Source organism: Dendrobium catenatum, unplaced genomic scaffold (assembly GCF_001605985.2).
Source record: "Dendrobium catenatum unplaced genomic scaffold, ASM160598v2 fragScaff_scaffold_793, whole genome shotgun sequence".
NCBI classification, from domain to species: domain Eukaryota; kingdom Viridiplantae; phylum Streptophyta; class Magnoliopsida; order Asparagales; family Orchidaceae; genus Dendrobium; species Dendrobium catenatum.
The window spans coordinates 1,147,351-1,167,179 of record NW_021319255.1 but is presented as its reverse complement, the minus strand read 5'-3'; the positions used below and the strand labels follow the sequence as shown (position 1 = coordinate 1,167,179).

At 35.9% G+C, this 19,829-nt stretch overlaps 1 protein-coding gene across 2 annotated transcripts; it reads left to right on the top strand.

The window, feature by feature from the left end:
• Window positions 1-7,119: 7,119 nt before the first annotated feature.
• Window positions 7,120-18,506, top strand: LOC110116672. Of its 2 annotated transcripts, none has more exons than XM_020850354.2 (9): window positions 7,120-7,366; window positions 15,441-15,587; window positions 15,673-15,945; window positions 16,093-16,127; window positions 16,198-16,287; window positions 16,528-16,651; window positions 16,810-17,304; window positions 17,536-17,660; window positions 17,741-18,506. In XM_020850354.2, the coding sequence occupies exons 1-9, from the start codon at window positions 7,294-7,296 to the stop codon at window positions 18,314-18,316; spliced, it is 1,938 nt and encodes a 645-aa protein (XP_020706013.1). In that variant the 5' UTR covers window positions 7,120-7,293; the 3' UTR covers window positions 18,317-18,506. The 2 variants fall into 2 exon arrangements, with proteins under 2 accessions (XP_020706013.1, XP_020706011.1); XM_020850352.2 differs by having other exon boundaries at window positions 15,420-15,587.
• The last annotated feature ends 1,323 nt before the right edge of the window (window positions 18,507-19,829 follow it).

The following is a 19,829-nucleotide window of genomic DNA, read 5'->3' as shown; positions in this document are numbered from 1 at the left end:
CAATGAGTCCTTCTTCCGCTACGAGACTTATATGACTGCTGGCTTCACTGATGGCATCTACGCAGGTATGTTACGTCCCTTCGCAGATATCGATGACCTTGGTCGCTGTGAGCAGCTGTTACAGCTTGGGATTAGTCAGCGTTTCTTCGGGACTTTCAGAGGGGCACGCATGGCCCAGTTCACCAGATTTCTGCAGTTTCTGAAGTCACCAACCGGGCAGGAAACCTTCTCCAGGATGGCGCAACGGGACAGACTGGCCAGGCGCGGCGGTGATGTCCTGTCTGCTCAGGAGGCAGGGGTCGTCGCCGGCCTTGAGGTTCAAATCACTGATACTGCCAATGAAGTTACAGATTACCGTAAGTCCGAGGAGGCTGAGATAGCTAATTTGGAGCTCCAGATCCGTGAGATCCGTGCCCGTATCGACGAGAACGTCAATAAGATCAAGGAGAGCAAATTCCCTGGGGGCGTCTATGTCCCTCTAACTGTTCCTGAAATGAACAAGGCTTGTTGGCAGTCCTACTTACATGAAGCAGCTCTGACCGGCCAGTCTCCGGCCCCAATCAATGAGAAGAATCTGATTGACGCAGTCCACACTTACTCTGTGCTCGTTCGTAAGAGACACATGTTCGAGTACGCCAGCCAGGATGGATACACCGACGCCATTCAGGCCTACATTCGTGAAAAGATCGGTAACTTTGAGGCGGTCCGTAACGTACGGGCCGCCCGTAGATTTCGAGGCCTCCTGGAAGTCATGGGTGCAGACGTTACTACTACGGTTTCCACTGGAGCAACGGTTATAACTGATGGAGCAGATCCCAGTGGGAAAGATCAGCGCCAAACTGCCGCAGAGTTCTACGAATCCGTTGTCCCACCTCCAATTGGCGAACCTGTTATTGGAGAAGAGGCAGATGGGGAGGAAGCTGAAACCGAGCATCGGGCGCGCCACCGAACTTCGACTGTTCAACCTGGACATGATCAGAAACCACCCAAGGATCGTTCTGCTCGCAGAGAAAAGAAAAATCGACGTAAGAGGGATACCACTGGCGAGGAGTAAGTGGGAGGCGGGGCTGAGGAAGATTATCGGCGGTGGCGAGATGGTCGACTGGCGTATTGACTCATTCAAATTTCGGGGTGGTGGTTGTTATGCTGACGCGATGCGTTTGCTCGCGGATGCCAGCATAGAGCCACCGGACCGACTGTTGAATCGCCACTATACATTGAGAACCGCCGTAATGTCCTTCAGTTCCCCTCTGACCTGGCCGTCCCCGACGGTCCTGACTGCTGTTCTATGAAACATTTTAATAATGATGCTACTAGTAGACCTCTTTTATTTGCTTTTGGTTGTAAGCGTAAAACTAGGCTATGTAATTTATTATCTAACTTTATGTGGTCGCTTTATGATGATTTTGCTATATATATATATATATATATATTTGAACTTGATTTGACCATTATTTGGATCCTTTTTCTTGCATTGTTCCAACTTGATTTGAACTTAGTTCAAACCATTTTTCGATGTGTTTGAATACTGCTCTAAAAATATTAAATTAAAAGTTTGATCTTTGATTTGATATCAGTTTGAATCAGTGGCGGAGCCAGAAATTTTATTCAGGGGGGGCATAAATTAAAAACTACAGGAAAATCACCTATTACAAGTAGAATTTTTTAGCGGTCAATTTTTCGCAGTTTTCAGACAGTCAATTTTCCATGGTCAATTTTCTAACGGTCTGCCATCTCATATGAAATTTTAGATTAATAAATTAATATAGTTTCATTTGTCGTCTCATTACTAGAGCCAAGAGGAGCTGTAAGATCAAAATTAAGAATGCAAATAACATAACGAAAGATGACTGAAATGGAAAACAAAAACCGTGCTCGAGGTTGTGAGTTGCGAGAGAGGAGCAAAGGGGAAAACGAAACAGACAATTTGGGTTGAGGGGAAAAAAGCCATTTTGGAGCGATCTCCATTTGGGCATGTGATTTGATATTGTTGCCAGAGTAAGCTTTTTTATAAGAAAGTTATTGTGAAAATTGTTATGATTATTATTCCGAACAAAACCTAAAGCATATTCTTGCATGCTAAATTAGGGAATTTTTAAGTCTTATTTTTTATAAAAAGAATGTTAATTTTTTTATGTAAACTGATCATCCACACTTAAATTTGCTTTAAAATGAGTACAAAACATAAAAAAATTCAATTAAAATGTATATACTAAATGTAGTAAAAATGGTGACTAAATAATTATGCCTCAATCTCTTACTTTTCTTATAAAAAAAAAATTATCTATGCGACTAGTTTTCACATTGCACAACATAATAGTGCTCTTGATCTTATTTTTGAAGCCATCAAAAATATTTAGATGAGTGGAGAATGTTCATTTTCTTCCTAAGAGATGAGAAGTTTATCCAATATATCAAAGCTATCTCAGGTTTCAAATTGTTTCCAACACTCTCTACTACATATCAACCTGAAACGAACTAAATCTACTATGAATCAATCCTATTAAAGTGATAAATATTTATTTGCTTTAAACTCTTAACACATGCAGCCAAGAGATAGAAAAAAAGAATAGGGGGGCACGTGGCCCCCCCTTAGCGCCCTCCCCCCCCCCTATGGTTTGAATCATAAGATATAACGAGATTTTTATATAAAAATAGCTTTATAAAACAGTAAGAAAGCCGTCCAAACAAAGTCTGAATGTTTATAATGTTGGAATTCTCAGGGTGGGCAAATGCCCACCCTAAAAAAAAAAATACATGAGGAAGGGGCAAATTTCGGTAATGTTGCCTCACTGAAAATAAATTTTGCCAACAAAGAAGAGTAGCGCTTGCCCAATATTTCCATTCGCAGCCGCCTGCATATTTCGCAAATCCCAGCTCTCTTCTCCGCTCGGCGTCGCTTCTTCTTCGGCAAATGCTCTATGCATCGCCTCGACGTCTCCCGGTCTCCGCAGGTTTTCGTCTTCGCGGCATCGTCGCCTCTTCTATCTCGCACTTCGTCTTCGCCGTCTTGTTCGTGGATTTTGCTTCAGCCTTCAATGCCGATCGTCAGTTGGTCCGTGTCCGGCATCATCCGTAGATTGGCTCGCCCTTCAGCCTTCAAAAGCCTTCAACCGTTTGACTTTGCTTCAGCCTTCAGCTAGATCTCAGTTTGTCTTGCTCGCTTGCTACCCGCCATTCGTCCTCACAACGTCAAGGTAGCTCGCTCAATCGCGCGTATTTCCTTTTTTGGGTGATTTGATTAGAATGAACAAGTTTTTAAGATTTTTGTTCCTGTTGAGTTTTTTTATGCTATGTTTTAATTCCAGTTCATTTAGAGAAGTTTAATTGAGTATTTGGTGAGGTTTTAATTCGTCATTTTTTCATGTTGTTGGAGTTTATGCTAGGTTTCATCAATATTTTACCGAGTTCTGCTGTTTGTTTGATTTTGATTAGAAAAACAGATCGTTGACAGAACATGCAGTTTTTTAAAATCTAGTTTCAAAATTTTGATTTTTAACTAATCAAATAGTGCGAGGAGGGACTATTCAGCATTAACTTTATAAATAGGCACCTCACTTTGATTGCAGGAAATTTGGCACCTACTGTAACCAATTTTATCAAAATTCTAGTTTTGTTAGTATCAAATGAGTAATGGCTCAACATAAAACATGGATTGAGAACTGCATGGTACAGCAATTTTGGTTACATAATCATATAATATAATTTAAATTCGTAATCACCAAATAGATTCAATTAAGACTATCTTTTAAATTTTACTCAAATAATATCTGGTGGAGAAGTAACTTTGCAAAAAGCTTATTACTAAAAAAAACAAATGCACAGAAATATTGACCAAAGAATGATATCGAAACAAATAGGACAAATTTAACAGACATGATTACATTAACTTAAATTTTAACAAAAATTCTGATTATGTTAACAAATACACAACATTTGATCATCCCATTTTCATTTAGTATTGTCTATTTCTTGTTTTACTAGCGATGAGTTTACTTCTTTAACTAGCATTGCTGCTCTAGCAAACTAGATGTAAAGGATAAAAAATGTGTGTACCACTATTATAACTTATGTTTTTGCAACTGAACGTTACCGAGTTCTCTGCTACGGTGGTAAAGAGCATTGTTCTGCAATGAAGATTCATTTAGCATGCTTTCGTAGCAAAAGGGGCGATGCTTGGCTTAATGACTGTCTAGTGCCATATATTGAAAAAGAAGTATTTGATTCTGTTCCGAATGAAGTCATTATGCAACATTATCAGAAAATGCAAAGTAGAATGCAGAGTTTCTAATTTTCTTTTTAATTTCAAAAATTATGATGAAATATAATACTTTGTTTTGAATTTTGTTAGTGAAATATATCTATATTTTTTGTATTTATATTTTTATATATATCGAGTTTGCCCACCCTAAAAAAAAGGGCTGGATCCGCCACTGTCTATTCTTCATCTGTACAAAGAAGGAAAGTAAAAATAATGTAAATTATTTTATCTTCTTATTAACTATGATTGCAAGTTAAGCATATACTCCTTTTTTTCATACACATTTAAGATCATAATTTTTTTTAATGCATAAAATCAACATCTAAATTATTTTTAAAATTATCAAACCCCATTTTGTGCATGCAACCATTAAATTATTAAAATTTTGGCAAAAGTAATAAAAAAAAAGTGGATTGAAATTTTATTGTGAATTTTGATGCTTAAAGAAGATTTTTAAAAATAAAGATATGAGGACATTAATTTTATAGGTAAGTAAATTTAAATATTATGTATGTATTGCTTCTATTGTTTTTTTCTAGTTATTTAACAACTAGCTATATAATATTTTCCATTTATTTTAACTCTTTAAATTTAGGCAATAAAGAGATGGCATCTTTAACATCAATTTTTTGTTTTTTTTTTTGAAAATTAGGGAAAAAATTATTTGATTAGTATTTTGTAAACCTTCTTGTTTTAGAAATTAGAAAATAAATAGATTTATGTGATATTCAATCAAATATATTTTATTTCATATTAAAATATAATTAAAATATTAATAAATAACCTTGAGCTCTCCCATTTTGCAGGAATATTAAAGAAAACTCGACTTATGTCCTTCTTAATAGTCAAAATTGAAGAAATATATATGTTATTTATTTTCAGATCAAAATAGAGATTTTATTGTATATGCAAGTTGCTTATTGAAGTTCTACAATTGAATTTAGTTCAAAATAATTTGAAATCAAAAATTTATTTAAACCTTTGAACCAGGTTTTGAACTTCATTCCATGCTGAAGTCAAACCAAACGAAGTATATCATTTTTTGTTATGGAATTGAAGAGAGCAATAAACATTGCTAACATCATTGTTTGCGGTGGGGAAAACTGGATGGAGGTTGAGGGGAAGGTGTTGATGTGAGTGGTGGCATGTGATGGGGACTAGCGGCGTATTTAAGAGAGGAGATGCTCGTAATGGGAGCTTGCTTTAGTTACATTTGCATTAATTAAAAAGTCAAAAGGATTACAAGCAGTACAATATTGTATGGAGTTCGCTATGGGAGATAGAGGTGTCAATTTTGGGTCACGGGTCGGGTTCAGGGCAAACTCGAAACTGATCCGGCACTAGGGGTGTCAATATTTGACACGACACGAAAATCCGACCCGGACCCGAACCGGGTCGGGTTCGAGTTAGAGTTTTCAACCCGTTTTAGAAATCGGGTCAGGTTCGGGTTGACCCGAAAACCCGGAAATGACCCGGATTGACCCGCTGACCGAGCTGCCTGCGTCTGCCCGTGGCAAATCTCGCTCCTGCCCCGCTTGCCCGCTGCCCTACCCCGCTTGCCCGCTGCTGCCCCGTCAGCCCGTGGCAAATCTCGCCCTGCCCCATTACCCTGCCCCACTTGCCCGCTGCCCTACCCCGCTTGCCTGCCGCTGCACCATCAGCCGTGGAAAATCCCGCCCTGCCCCGCTTGCATTAAGCTGCCCCATCATGTGAAAATAGACAGGGCGGCACCACGGCAGGCTGCTTGTCCCGAGGAGGACCCGAGCTCGTGCCCAGGCTCGTCGGCTGCCGCATCTAGGCCATCACCCGCGTGAGGGTTGCGGCGTTCAGGCTAGCGCCCGCGACCTGGCTGCATGAGGGCTCGCCGGCTGCCGCGTCTAGTTGACTCGAACCCGAAGCGGGTCAGGTTCGGGCCCGAAAAACTGACCCGTTTGTAAAAACGGGTCGGGTTCGGGTTGACCCGAACAGTTTCGGGTTCGACCCGAACCCAACCCGTGACCCGAAATTGACACCCCTGCCCAGCACTACTCGGGTTAACCCGAAATCGACCCTTTTTTAAAAATGGATTGGTTTTTCATACCCGAACCCGACCCGCTTTGGCTTCGTGTCAACCCGACACGACCCAAATGACTAGGTGCTAACAAAAAATGCTAGTTTTTGGGTCAAAAAATAGGTCAATCTCCATTTTTCGGGTTAAAAATAGGTCCAAAATGGCTCAATCTCGGGTTACCAGGTCAAAAATGGGTTTTCGAGTCAAAACGAGATAGTTTCGGGTCAATTTCGGGTCAAAGGGTGAACAAGAACCCGACTTGATTTTTGAATCAGGTTGAATTGTTGAATCAAAACCCGAATCGTTTTGGGTTCGGGTTGACCCTAACACAAAATTTTCAGATTGAGTTTTCGGGTTGCGCAAAATATTGACACCCATAATTAGAGATCTCCCTCCACAAAATTAAACAAAAAGATTGAAGAGCATTACATTAGGTTTGAACAGGGGCTTGAGCCAGTATGAATTCAAACCCGACCAAACCTATTTCATATACTTCAAATTCAAAAAATCATGAGTATAACATATAATTTGTTATTTGGGATAATTTAGTACGAAATAAAATTTTGAGTATAGTTTCACAATAAAATAAACAACATGACTATTTCTGATATTATGAGGGATTTAAAGTTAAAATTTTCATTTTTATTAATATAAACAAAATTAGATCCGAATATTATGATAATAATTTTAAAAATCTTAATTTAAATTTACTACAATTCTCCCGCTTTGAGGGTTTATTTAATACTATTTTGGCTGGTTTGAAATATGATAAAGACACGCTTATTTTATATCCGAACACTTTGGGCTGTGACAAGCTGTATGTTTCTTTGCTCCAAGTCGCTGTCTCCAAATCCATGCGCCACAATTTTGAATTCCTTTTCCTCCTCTTGAACCACTTCGAACCCTAATCTCACTCATCGAAGAACATTTCTCGTCTCGCAGATCCGCCACTCTAATAGACGTCTTGTCGACAATTTAAAGCATGGAGGACGTTCCTCTTATTGAAATTTCGTCGGTGGATGATCTCCTTATACCAGTTTCTTTGCAGGAATTAGGTTGGCCTCACTTCGCGACTTCTGCCCCACTGATATCTATGATCTCTTTATGTTTGTTTCGTTTGATTCATCTCTTATTACGTTTCTTTTAGTCACGTGGTGCAATCTTTATTTTCTTTATCTGTGATTTATCACGGTGAACTGCTGTTGTGCTTTTGGTTTCTTCTTGACTGGATTTTCGTAACTAGGTTTTCCATGGTACGTTCTTAAAAGAAATAAGCTATTTAAACCGTGCGATGCTTATCGATTTCTTGCAGCATTCCAGATCGTATCGCTTTCCAGAACCAAAAATTGGTTTACTTTTAATTAGTTCAGAAGAAAATGGCTAAGAAGACATAGTTTTGCTATTTTGGCTAGAAAGCTGAAAGAAAGCAAATCAGTTTCTTCCTGTTACACTGATTATGTTCCACTTTCATTAGAAGCATTTATAGCTGTTAATGTCGGGGACCTTAGACCTCACTCATCAGGAACAAATGAAAAATGAGGATTTATAAAATCAACTAATTAGTTAGGATAATATTAAGAATGATGATAAGTGGTGGGAGACCTCTCCTCCTGTCATTCAATTTTAGGGGAACAATGTACAAAACCTTAGCAATGTCATAGTTTCTTAATGCCGGGTAGTTCTACTATGGAAGCTATACATTTTTTAAGAGGTTTGATGAACAAATATAAAGAGAATAAGGAGGATCTACATATGATATTTATTGATCAGAGAAAGCATATGATAAAATTCCAAGAGAAGTGCTCTAGAGAATTCTAGAAAAGAAAGGAGTTAATAATGCTTATATTCAACTCATTAAGGATATGCATGTAGGAGCTGTTACTTATGTTCAAATATAAGGTGGTTTGACCAAGTGTTTTCTTTTTTCAGTTGGATTACATCAAGGACCAACATTAAGCCCATTTCTTTTTTGCTTTAGTCATGAATGCTCTTACTAGGCATTTGTTTGAGAGGTAAAATAAGAGAGGAGTCGCGACATTAAAGTTGCTGCCGCAGTGCCAAGTTCTCTATTTAAGATAGTCTTGGAGGATTTGGAATATTCGATTGAGCGCAACAGCTTTGGGGAGGTGACCACCGTATTGCCAGATCCAAAATAATATTTTAAAAAATAAAATATCTAAATATATTTTACCATCATCCATTAGCTCCCTTGCCGTTGAAGGAAGAAGAGAGGTGAGGGAGATAAGGAGAGAGAAAAAGGAGGAGACGAATTTAGAGGCAAAAGCACGAGTTTCATCCACTGGGTCAGTTGATAATTTCATAGAGCACGATTGAACACCCATCTCTGATCTCAATTCTAGTGATTTCATAAAGATATGAATATATATATATATATATAGGTTTTTTGACATTTTTCACTGTGCACCTTTTTATATGTATTGAATAAATGAGGCATTTCTAATTTTCAAGATAATTCATTACAACAACATCAAGTCTTTGTCCCACTATGTGGGGTTGGCTACATGAATCCTTTTTCTCCATTGTGTCCTATTAAAAGTCAAATTTTTGTTCAAATCTAATAAAGAATAATCATTTCTAATATATTCTAACCAAGTCTTTTTAGATCTACTCTACCTTTCTTAACATAAGTCAAATCTAATACCTCTACTTTCCTAACTGGGTCATCAAAAGGCTGCCGTTTTATGTGACCAAATCATCTAAGGCGACTCTCTCTAATTTTATCTTTCATTGGTGCTACTCCAAACTTTTCCGTATAGGCTCATTTTGTATCTTATCTTGAAGGGTAAAGCCACTCATCCTCCTGAGCATCCTCATCTCTATAACACTTAACTTAGTATTATGCTTCTCTTTTAGTGGCCAACATTCGGCACAATAAAGCATTGTAGGTCTCACCACCATCTTATAGAATTTTCCCTTAAGTTTGAGGGGGATTTAAAATGTTATTCTGGATATTTCTTTGAAATTATTATTGAAATGAAAAATATTTAATGAGTAGAATTTTATGCATAAAATTTGATTTAATATTGGCAATTCTAATAATTCGTGCACGTCAGAATCATGTGTTAAAGCCATAATGTGCCATTGTTGTATTCAAATTGCATAATTCATGGAATGGTATTGGAGAAGTTTTGAATTCTGAAATGTTACAAATGCACTATTTGAAATAATACAAGGGCCATGTATGTTCCGTTATGGCCCCATTTGCCTTATGTAGATGTGGGAGGGATTCTGACCCTACTTGCTGAAAGCGGGTTTAAGAGGTTTTTCTATTATGTTCTGGCCCCATATGTGGGTGTGGGAGGTTAAATAGAGCTATAAGTAGAAGTAGAGTTATAAGTAGGCATTGAGACATATGCATTATATTCATGCATAGCATATTTTGAAAACTATCTGAATCAAATGCAATAATATTTTGAACATACTCTAATAACTCTAAAATTTATGTTTACATTCTGATGAAATAAGAAAGTTACATGCAAGAAAGATTCTAATAGCAAGTGTACTCTAACATCTCTAATATTTTTGTAAAGGCCATATGTGAAAGTATAAGTAATAAGCCTAAAGTTAAATACAATTTTGATGATCCTAAGAAAGTAATTTTGCTAACACTTAGTTTATCGTTTACTGATTAACTGGATACTCATTATTATTTATATTTTAAATGGATATTGACATCTGTGATGGAATTGTGAAAGATGTCTGCTAAGTTAGTGGTGCTCACTTTGTTATTTTACTGTGACATTTTATGAAAAGGGAAGGGCCTAGTGGAGTAGAGAGAGATAAGGAGAGGATATTCTGATTCAGGGCAGTTGATGTATTCTTTTGCAATCAAATATTTAATTCTGCTGATGTATAGATCTCCTGTTCAATGGATTATTATATATTTCTTTTTGTGAAATGAAATTAAGTGATGTTTAAATTGATATTATCATTTTGATTTGAGAAAAATTAAGTTTAAGGATTTAATCCTTCCATTAGATCCCAGGGCGTCACATATATACCTTGGTGTATGCTTTTTACTGTTGATATTCTTCTTGTTGATAAGACTATAGAGAGAGTTGAGGGAAAACTTGAATTATGGAGGTCAATCTTAGAGTCTAAAGGTTTTAGTTTGAGTAGATCTAAAATCAAATACTAGATAATAGTAATAATAGATCTAGTGTGGGAATTGTGACTTTGGATGATCAAGTAATTAAAAATAGTACATGTTTTAGATATCTAGGGTCTATTATTAAAAGTGATGGTGAAATACATGAGGATTTTATTGTAGAATTCAAGTTGGATGGTTCAAATGGAGGAGTGCATTAGGCTTGTTTGGTGATAGAAAAGTATCTATCAAATTTAAGGTTTTAGAAGATGGTGGTGAGACCTGTAATATTTTATGAGGCATAATGTTGGCCATGGAAAAAGAAACATAAAATTAAGTTAAATGTTGTAGAGATGAGGATGCTCGGGTGGATGAGTTGCTTTCTATGATGCACGAACACAGCGACACGAGCACGAGACATGATTTTTTTTGAAAATATAGGATACGGGTACGGCGCGGACATGACATTACATTTTTTAATATATTATATAGATATTAATATAACATCACATTAGAAATGACAAACAATAATAAATGAATGGCATGATAACTTGTCTAGCTTATAATATAAACTATTTAGTACAACCACAAAAATATAAGCAAAAAACTATTTACTACAACATCAAGCATTCAAGCTTCAACTACTAAGATTAACTTCAGAGGTTTGTTTTTGACCTTCAATATCATCATCATTGAATATCACTGCTTCCAACTCTTGTTCATCAAGAGAAAGATTTGCAATAGTTCATTGGATATTCATATAATAAAAGTTGGTTCTTCTTTGTATCTATTTACTTCTCTAGTTTGCTAGTTCTCTCCCATAATATTTCTTTAACCTCTAATCTTAATCACAAAGAATGTTTCTATTTACTTCTATACTTCTCTAATTCTCTCCCATAATAGTTATTGAATATCATATATTAATCTTAAATATTTTATATTCTAAATATATTCTATATTATTCTAAATTTTCATCTATTTCAACAAATTTCATCAACTAGAATTACAATACGGGCATGCATATAAAGATATTCCAAACATAATCAAAATTCTTCTTATTCCATGTTACTAAATATTGCAAACACAGGTAGGCATTAAAGTTTTCAATAATCATTACTTCCTCTAAAATAAATGATTCATTTTCTAATAATCATGCCTTTCAATAATCGTATTGATGCATATATGAGCGAATGTGATATTTTATTTGATTTAGTAAATATAGAAATATAAAAAATTTATAATTTAAAATAATTTTATCATAACAAATTAGGACACAAGTGTCCCAGCTGTGTCCTATTAAATTTAAATATTAGTTTAATCGGACACGTGTCTGTCGTGTCTGACACGTGTCCTAGCCGTTTTGGGCACGTATCCGTGGGACCGTGTCTGACACTTGTCCGACACTGCATTCTCTCTTTAAGAGGTGTGTCTGTGCATCATTGGTTGCTTTACTTTTAGAGACAAAATGCGAAGTGAGTATATATGTGAAAAGGTTGATGTAGTTCTAGTGACATATAAGATTAGAAAGAGTCACCTTAGATGGTTTGATCACATAAATTATCGGTCTTCCAATGACCCATTTAAGAGAATAGATGTATTATATTTGATTTATGTTAAGAAAGGTAGATGTAGACATAAAAAGATTTGGCTATAAAATATTAGAAATGACCTTTTTTAACTAGATTTAAATGAGAAATTGACTCTTAATAGGACACAGTGGAGAAAAATGATTCATATAGCTGACCCTACGTAGTGGGATAAAAGCTTAATGTTGTTGTTGTAATGTGGTGAAATGGGAAGAACACATGGGATAAGATTGATTCGTTCATTCCTGAAAGTTGGTTCTTCTTTGTATCTAGATGGGATTTTCCACAATTTGCACAAACTGCTATTTTAGGTAATCTCATAGGCTATCGTGGTTGGTTATGATAGAATTTCTACTTTTAGGATGATCCACCTCTATGATCATGTTCTCTTTCTACCTTCAGTCTCCCATTTCTATTTAACCACTTCTATATCATTCTCTAGCAATCTAGCACTTTCCACTAATTCAACAAAATCTTTTATGAGAAGAGAAATTAATGGTTGTTTTAGTGAATCCCTCAATCCTTTTAAAAATCTGTAACACTTTTTCTCATTGATAAGTTGAGGAGCATATCTTGACAGAGCTGTAAATTCTGCTTCATACTAAATAATAGTTTTTGCTCATTGCTTTTGATTTACAAAGCTTTCCTGCATTCCTTGTCTTGCTGATGGAGCAACATACCACTCCTTGAAAACTTGCTCAAATTCCTCCCACATAATTTGTTCCTCGGATTTACCTCTGAATCTCTCTAGTTGTTGTCCCCTCCACCACATTTTAGCTTCACCTTCTAGCATAAAGATTGCCAGAGATACACGTCTATTTTCAGGACATCTCATTCCATTTAAAATCATCTCTATCCTGATAATCCAGTCTTCAGCACTTCTGGCATCAACTCCTCCTTTAAATAATGGAGATTTTAAACTTTGAAATAGCTTTAGATGCTTATCCACTTCGGCTCCCACCAGAGCACTTGCCTCAACATTTGCACTACTATCAGGAGTGGTAAGCGTGATTGGTGTAACTACAGGTGGAACATCAGGTGTTGTAGCTCCCACCAAAGAATGCATATTTTCCATCAACTGCATCATCATACTCATCATTTGCATTTGCGTTAAGCTGCCTTATGTTATATTAACAACATTAGTTCCTATTGGTGTTTGATCTACACTGGGTGCCCTGCCTACTACTGGTACAACATTTTTAGGATCCATCTGCCTATCCAACATATCAGCCTTTTTTAGCTAAGCCTGCCTGCCTTTCCTCATGCCTCAGCCAATGTCTGTTGGCCCTCCAATTGGCCTTATTGCATGCATCCTTCAAGACACCTAACCACTAATTTATCACCTTGGCATTTTGCTGCCTCCAAACTTGCTTCGCCAACCATGTGATCCACCACCATTGCAATATGCTATCTCTTCCTTCCATATGTTGTTCGACAAATTTGTTCTTACTGGTAAGGGTTTATTTGTTGCATTGAATTTTCAATTTATTGTAAATAGTTTTTGTGGTTTTATTATAGTATCTTTCTTTTATTCTAAACTCCTAATTCAGGCTCTAAATATCATACCGCTTCTACATATTGGACTAAAAAATCCGAAGTACTCTTCTTTCATATCTTTCAACATTATTGATCTTGGGAATTTAAATGATTGAGTACTCTTCTCTTATATTTTCAACATTATTAACCTTGGAATGCATATTAACGAGTGTCAGGAGAATTGATTTGGTGTAATTAAAAAAAAAGGTTTGCATTAAAGGTTTGTTGAAATTATTGAAAATATGTATGAAGAATCTCTGATTAGTATTAGAAGTAGCTATGGACTGACCAAGAAGTTATTAATCATGTAGATTTACTTCAATGATTAGCAATAAGTATTCATCTTTTATATTGGCTAGGAAGATGAAGATGCTACAAAAGATTTTCACTATGATGTAATTTTGTGCATTCTGTTTTGTTGATGATATAGTCCTGATGGGAGAGATTTTTTTTTGAAATATATTAAAAATTAGGAAAATCTAGATAATGGTTAGAAGAAAGAAACCGTGATTAGCGTAAAAAAGATTGATTATATAATATGTAATTTTAGTGATTGTGATATTTATAATTATCTACTAAAATTATTAGAAGCTAAAGTGATGTTTAATTGAGATTTTTTTACTATTTTTAATTAATTAAATAGAAGAATTAGTATATCAACGTGATGTAAGTTGTAGAGTTCAGATTATGTGGTTAAAATGAAAAATTATCTATAAGAGAATAACATGGAGATTAAAACATAAATTTTATAAAAGTTTAATTGGCTAGCTAAATTCTATGTATAAGATTGGTGAGTAGTAAATTTATCATTGATAAATAAATTGATCATGATAATAATTGAGAATTTTAAGATATTTTTATGCAAAATAAATTGAGCATGATAATAATTGAGAATTTTATCACATTTTTATGCAAAAAGAAGAAAGGATGGATAGATAAAAGATATAATCGCGAGAATAGTAACTATTGAAGATAATATAGTGGAAAATATACTTTAGTCATTGAAGCATTTACATCAAAGGATAGAAGATGCACCATTTAATACAGTTGATAAACTTCATGTTGATTGGGTGAGAATAAAAAATGGCGTATTGAAGATAATTTGAATAGAAGTTGTGCAAAAGATTTGTGTAAAATAAGTTTAACACTTGTACAACACTCAACATGGATGAATGGTAAAGGTAGATTCATTATGATGATGAAGATGATAATTTTCATATTGTCTATGAGTGGCTTTACTCTTAGAGACATGATATGAAACGTGCATATACATGAAAAGGTTGGAGTAGCTCCAGTTGAAGATAAGATTAGAGAGTCAACTTAGATGTTTTGGTCACATAAAACGGTGGTCTTCCGATAACTCAACCTGGAGAGTAGATTTATGAGATTTTGTTTATGTTAAGAAAGGTAGAGGTAGACCTAAAAAGACTTGGTTAGAAAATATTAGAAATGACATTTCTTTATTAGATTTAAATGAGAGTTTGACTCTTAACATGACATAATGGAGAAAATTGAGTCATGTGGCCGACCCCACGTAGTGAGATAAAAACTTAATGTTGTTTTCTTTTTTCCGTCTTATAACTAATGTTAGGAGTTTCATGCATGGTCATTTATCTTAAACTTTTCAGAAAGTTGAAAAAAAAAACTCTAAAGGTTATACATTTAATTAGAATTTTACAATAACGCAATTGGCTCTATTTCTGTATATAATGGTGATAATTAGTAAATGACAGTACGTAACCAACTAGAAGCGGCACATGGTTCATTTTGTTAACAGTCATGGTTACTCTGCCAATTTATAGCATTTACTTGATTTTCTCTTTCTCTATCCATATTGGTTTTCCTATCAAAAATTTTTTGATGAATTTGACTGTTCAGGGATTAATATTGGTAGTACAGTGGAAGCAGAAAAAATAGAGAAGGCGAGAAAGTGTTTGGAAGAAGTACCTCACCTTTCAGATTCCCCAGAGAAAAACCAGAAAGTTTCTGATAGATATAACTTGCGCAAAAGTTTAGCCTGGGATAGTGCTTTTTTCACCGGTGAAGGTGAGCCTAATTATCGGCTTTAATCCTCCTTTTTGTTGATACCTCATCATTAAGTTTATCTTTGCGAATCTTTGGCTTTGCATAGGTATTCTCAATGCTGAAGAGTTAGCAACCATGAATAACACACATAGCAAAGCTGGAATCACTTTACCTGGAATTCAAGAATTGAGAAGATCATCAGAATCAACTTCTACTTTAGAGGGTGATAGCTGGGCATTGGAACACCTTGAAGTGAATTTGTTTGAGAATGTTCGAGATTCAATACAAAGGTCTTTGGGAAGCTCTAATCTTACCACAAATATGGTGCATTATGACAAGATTGAAGTACAAAAAAAGTCAGATGCTCCAAATGCTACTAGTAAGTTTTTCTTTGATTTTCAAATGCTTGCTTGTGCCGTGCCAACGGAGACATCTTCCACTGAAGTTCACTTAGCATAGTTGGATCTGTTTACTGCACGTCACTGTTAGAACTAGGTACTAAACTTGATTGCACATTGCTTCTCAGCCCTGAAGAAAATTGATGATTCATCTGAGATCAAGGTATTTTATTTCCAGTGTCAGAATGGTTTTGGGTTATGCCATGTTTATAATTGGTTCAATTTTCTATCAGTTCAAACCCTCAACTGCATTGAGAAGGCATGATACCACCAGGCAATGTCAGGAGCATACTTCTAAGGGTGGTCTGGTTTGTATGAACTTGGTGCGCTTTTTTTCCCTTCACATTGCTTTATTTAAACATGTCTGCATCCGCTAATATTGTTTTTAGATTTTTCCTGTACACCCCCGACTTTTGGATGGTTAAAGAATAATTCTCTACATTTGCATTTGACCTGTAAATAGGCTGCATGCTTTGATCTTTAGATGCTTTGATAAATATTATTTCTACTTCTTTGGATGTTTTAATCCTATATTTGTTCTTTTTTTGGGGTCAATCGAATAGCCTTCACATGGAAATGTGGAATCAAAGCCTTTACTCAGACCGCCAAAGGTTTCATCTAAAACCATTCCTATGCCAGCATCAGTGCCTGGCAAGAAAGCTTCTATTGAGGTCAAAAAGATAAAAGGTAACAGGGAAGGGCTTTACCTTGTATGCAGCTATAAATTCTCTTGGTTTTTCAACTTACACAAATTTGTTTCTTATAAAAGATATACAATCAGCAGAGGATGGATAGAAAGAAACTTGTACCACTCATTTCGAATGCAATTTGTTCTGTGGTTGTAGGTGCTACCGCTAAGCAACAATCCATTGTAGCTTGCAATAAAGAAAATGGGGTTCCAGGCATAGCTCCTAGGACAACTCTATTAACAAAACCTAATTCGGGTTCTCGAACTGGTTTGCTCCTTACAGCAACTTTAGGCGCATCATCCGGTAGTCTAGCCACCAGGTCATCTGATTCTAGAAGTGTTTCTTCTCTAGCAACCGTCCAAAAAACAAGTGCTAATAGAGTTAATGGTCATTCTTCTTCAAGGACCAGTAAAACTGCTCTGAGTATTAGTATAAATGGACGCACATTAGAGAATCATCATCAAAATTTGGCTAAATCTTCATTATTTCTATCAAAGATTTCTCCCGCTAGTTCTATAGACAGTTTTGTTTCAGATTCTTCATCTTCAATTTCCACTTCTACGAAATATGACAAATCATTAGAAGGCTCTGATGCTGGGTCTTCATCTTCAGTAGCATTTTCATCTAGTCTTGGTGCCTTCCAAAACTCAGGTTAGTGGCTATCATTTATATTATCCAAAAACTTGATATGAGTTATCTAAAAATGCTTATGCTGTCTCTAATATGGCATTCCATTAAACGGGTGATTATTGCGTCCGGATACTTAACGTGTCCAGAGACCAATAAAAAAGCGCCACATTACTGGGCACTCGGTACCGACTGCACTACCACTCGATACCCTCGGTACGCTGTCCGGATATAATAATTTTTCCCATTAAACAGGTTCACTCTCTCAGTCATTTACTGGCCATCGAACTAAAAGCTTCATAAATGCTGATTGTGGCTCAAGACACGCCGGACCGTCAGGTCTCCGGATGCCAAGGCCAACAATTGGTTACTTTGATAAGGTGAAAGAGTTGTATGAATACTTGCTAACTTTTAATATGTTTCCTCTGAGCATATATTAATTTTTTAAAAGAAATTACAGGAGAAAACTCTAGTCCGTGCTTCAAACAAAGCTCCAAAAGCAAGCCTGCAGAATAATTTGATGAAGAATGCTAGCTTTAGTCATACTGGTGCAACAAACAAAGTGAAACCCGTCGATCTTCCCACTGTTAGAGATAGCGGACTGACTTCTTTGTCAAAGCAGATTTCAAAATCCGTCAAAGAAAATTCTTTTACGAAGATTGAAAATCATAAAAAACCATGCCCCAAAGTAAACAAGATTTGTTCAGAAACTGTTGAACCGAACCACAAAATAAATTTCAGGAATGAAGAAATGCCTACTGATTCGTGTATCCTGATAAATAAAGCGGAACCAAATCTGCTTCATCCTGATGTTTTTGCAAGGGAAAATGAAACTGAAATGAGTGGAGAACAAAAGCTTCATTATCAATCATGTAGAACACTCGATCAGCTGGAGAAAGTGAAGAATGGCCTAAAGGATTCTGATAGAGAAATAGAGAAAGAGAACGTATGCCATGATTTGAAGACTGAAGACCCAAGCAAAATGCAGAGGATGGAAGCTGTAATTGGGGGAGATGCCCTCTCTTTCACTTTCTGAGGCAAAAGCTATTATGTTCAATAAGACCGCAGCATTGATCAGGTTTGGACATGTTATTAATGGTTCAAATAACTGTAATTTTAGAAACTTATGAAGCTGCTCGACTCAGCTCAAGAACATATTTTGGTGCGTTGGCAATTGCATACCTTTCCATGCGGGATAGCATGAGAGAAAGAAACATTCCCATTCATTACCATTGGCAGGTTGTCTAAATTCAGAATGATTTGAACTAACAAAAAAAAAAAAAACTTCCACGGTTGAATCTCTTGCGAAGCTATTGTCTAGAAGTTCCTGATGCAAACAATGAAGAACAAAAGTGGGCATCCATTGCTGTTAGAAGTCAACAGTGATAACAAGCTTAGGGCTCTAACATTGGATTTAATATTCTGTGTGAAGTTTGGAGGGAGTCAGGAGACCAATAAAAATGTGCCACGTCACTTCAAAAATATACCGTGCTCGATAACGAGCGCTTAACTGGACGGTTTTCTCGTCCGGTGTCCGCACGGAATAATAGCTCCTAGCATTGAAGATGAAGACGCCCAATACAATTGTCGGTGATAGCAATAAAGCAAGGTGATCATTAGGTCTGGAAATTGATCCACAACAATGTGATTTTGTGTAATAACAATGATGGACGTGAATCATTTTTTAGATCTAGTGATCTTTTTGCTGTTGTGTCACCGATGAATTTATCAGGTGTCTTCCTATTCAATGTTGAAGCCCTGAGATTTTGAACAATAATGGATGAACCACTTCTTAAGATTTTTAAGGAAAGCCTCAGTTTTTGATGAATCAAGTTTTGGATTGGGTATACTCTCTTAATCGGGTCTTCGGAAGGCTGCCGTTTTAAGTGACCAAACCATCTAAGGCGACTCTCTCTAATCTTATCTTTTACTAGAGCTACTCTAACCTTTTTATGCATATGCTCATATCGTATCTTATCTTTAAGGGTAAAGCCACTCATTCACCTGAGCATCCAAGTAGTGTTTTAGTTAAAAAAAAATGAATTAGAAATTTTTGTATTAGTAAGTTACTTTATAAAATAATAAGAAAGGTGACCAAACGAAACTTTAATTGTTATGCTGTACATGTTGTGAATCCCCATAAACCCTTTGTGTAGGCTTCATACTTCTTTCAGCTGAATTTGTAGTGACATATTTAGGAACCCTAGCATCGGATATTTTTGAGGCAAAGAGAAAAAACCTTGAAAAAAATATTAACGGAAGCAAGATGAAAGAAAAAAAAAGGAAAAATTTTATCTGGAGGCATTTTTTTTAGAAAAAAACGTTTTAAATTTTTTAAAAAAGGTGATAAAGGTTGAAGCCTCAAAATCTCATCAAAATCAGTGAGGTGGATTTTTTAAAATTTCAATGACATTAATGACATTTGAGCCAAATGTCATTAACTGCAATATTAAGCAATTATCAATTTGTCTTAACATTCAATTAGAATACCCTCAGATTATGAAGAAAGAAATTGAAGAGAAACATCCATCATTTTATTCCATGCAAAG

What these genes read in the sequence shown, in the direction of transcription:
- LOC110116672 (XM_020850352.2), top strand. Translation starts at nt 7,294, where the DNA reads ATGGAGGACGTTCCTCTTATTGAAATTTCGTCGGTGGATGATCTCCTT. An exon ending in TGCTTTTTTCACCGGTGAAG is followed by an intron (nt 15,588 to 15,672) that starts GTGAGCCTAATT and finishes GGCTTTGCATAG; the next exon opens with GTATTCTCAATGCTGAAGAG. An exon ending in GTCTGGTTTGTATGAACTTG is followed by an intron (nt 16,288 to 16,527) that starts GTGCGCTTTTTT and finishes TCAATCGAATAG; the next exon opens with CCTTCACATGGAAATGTGGA.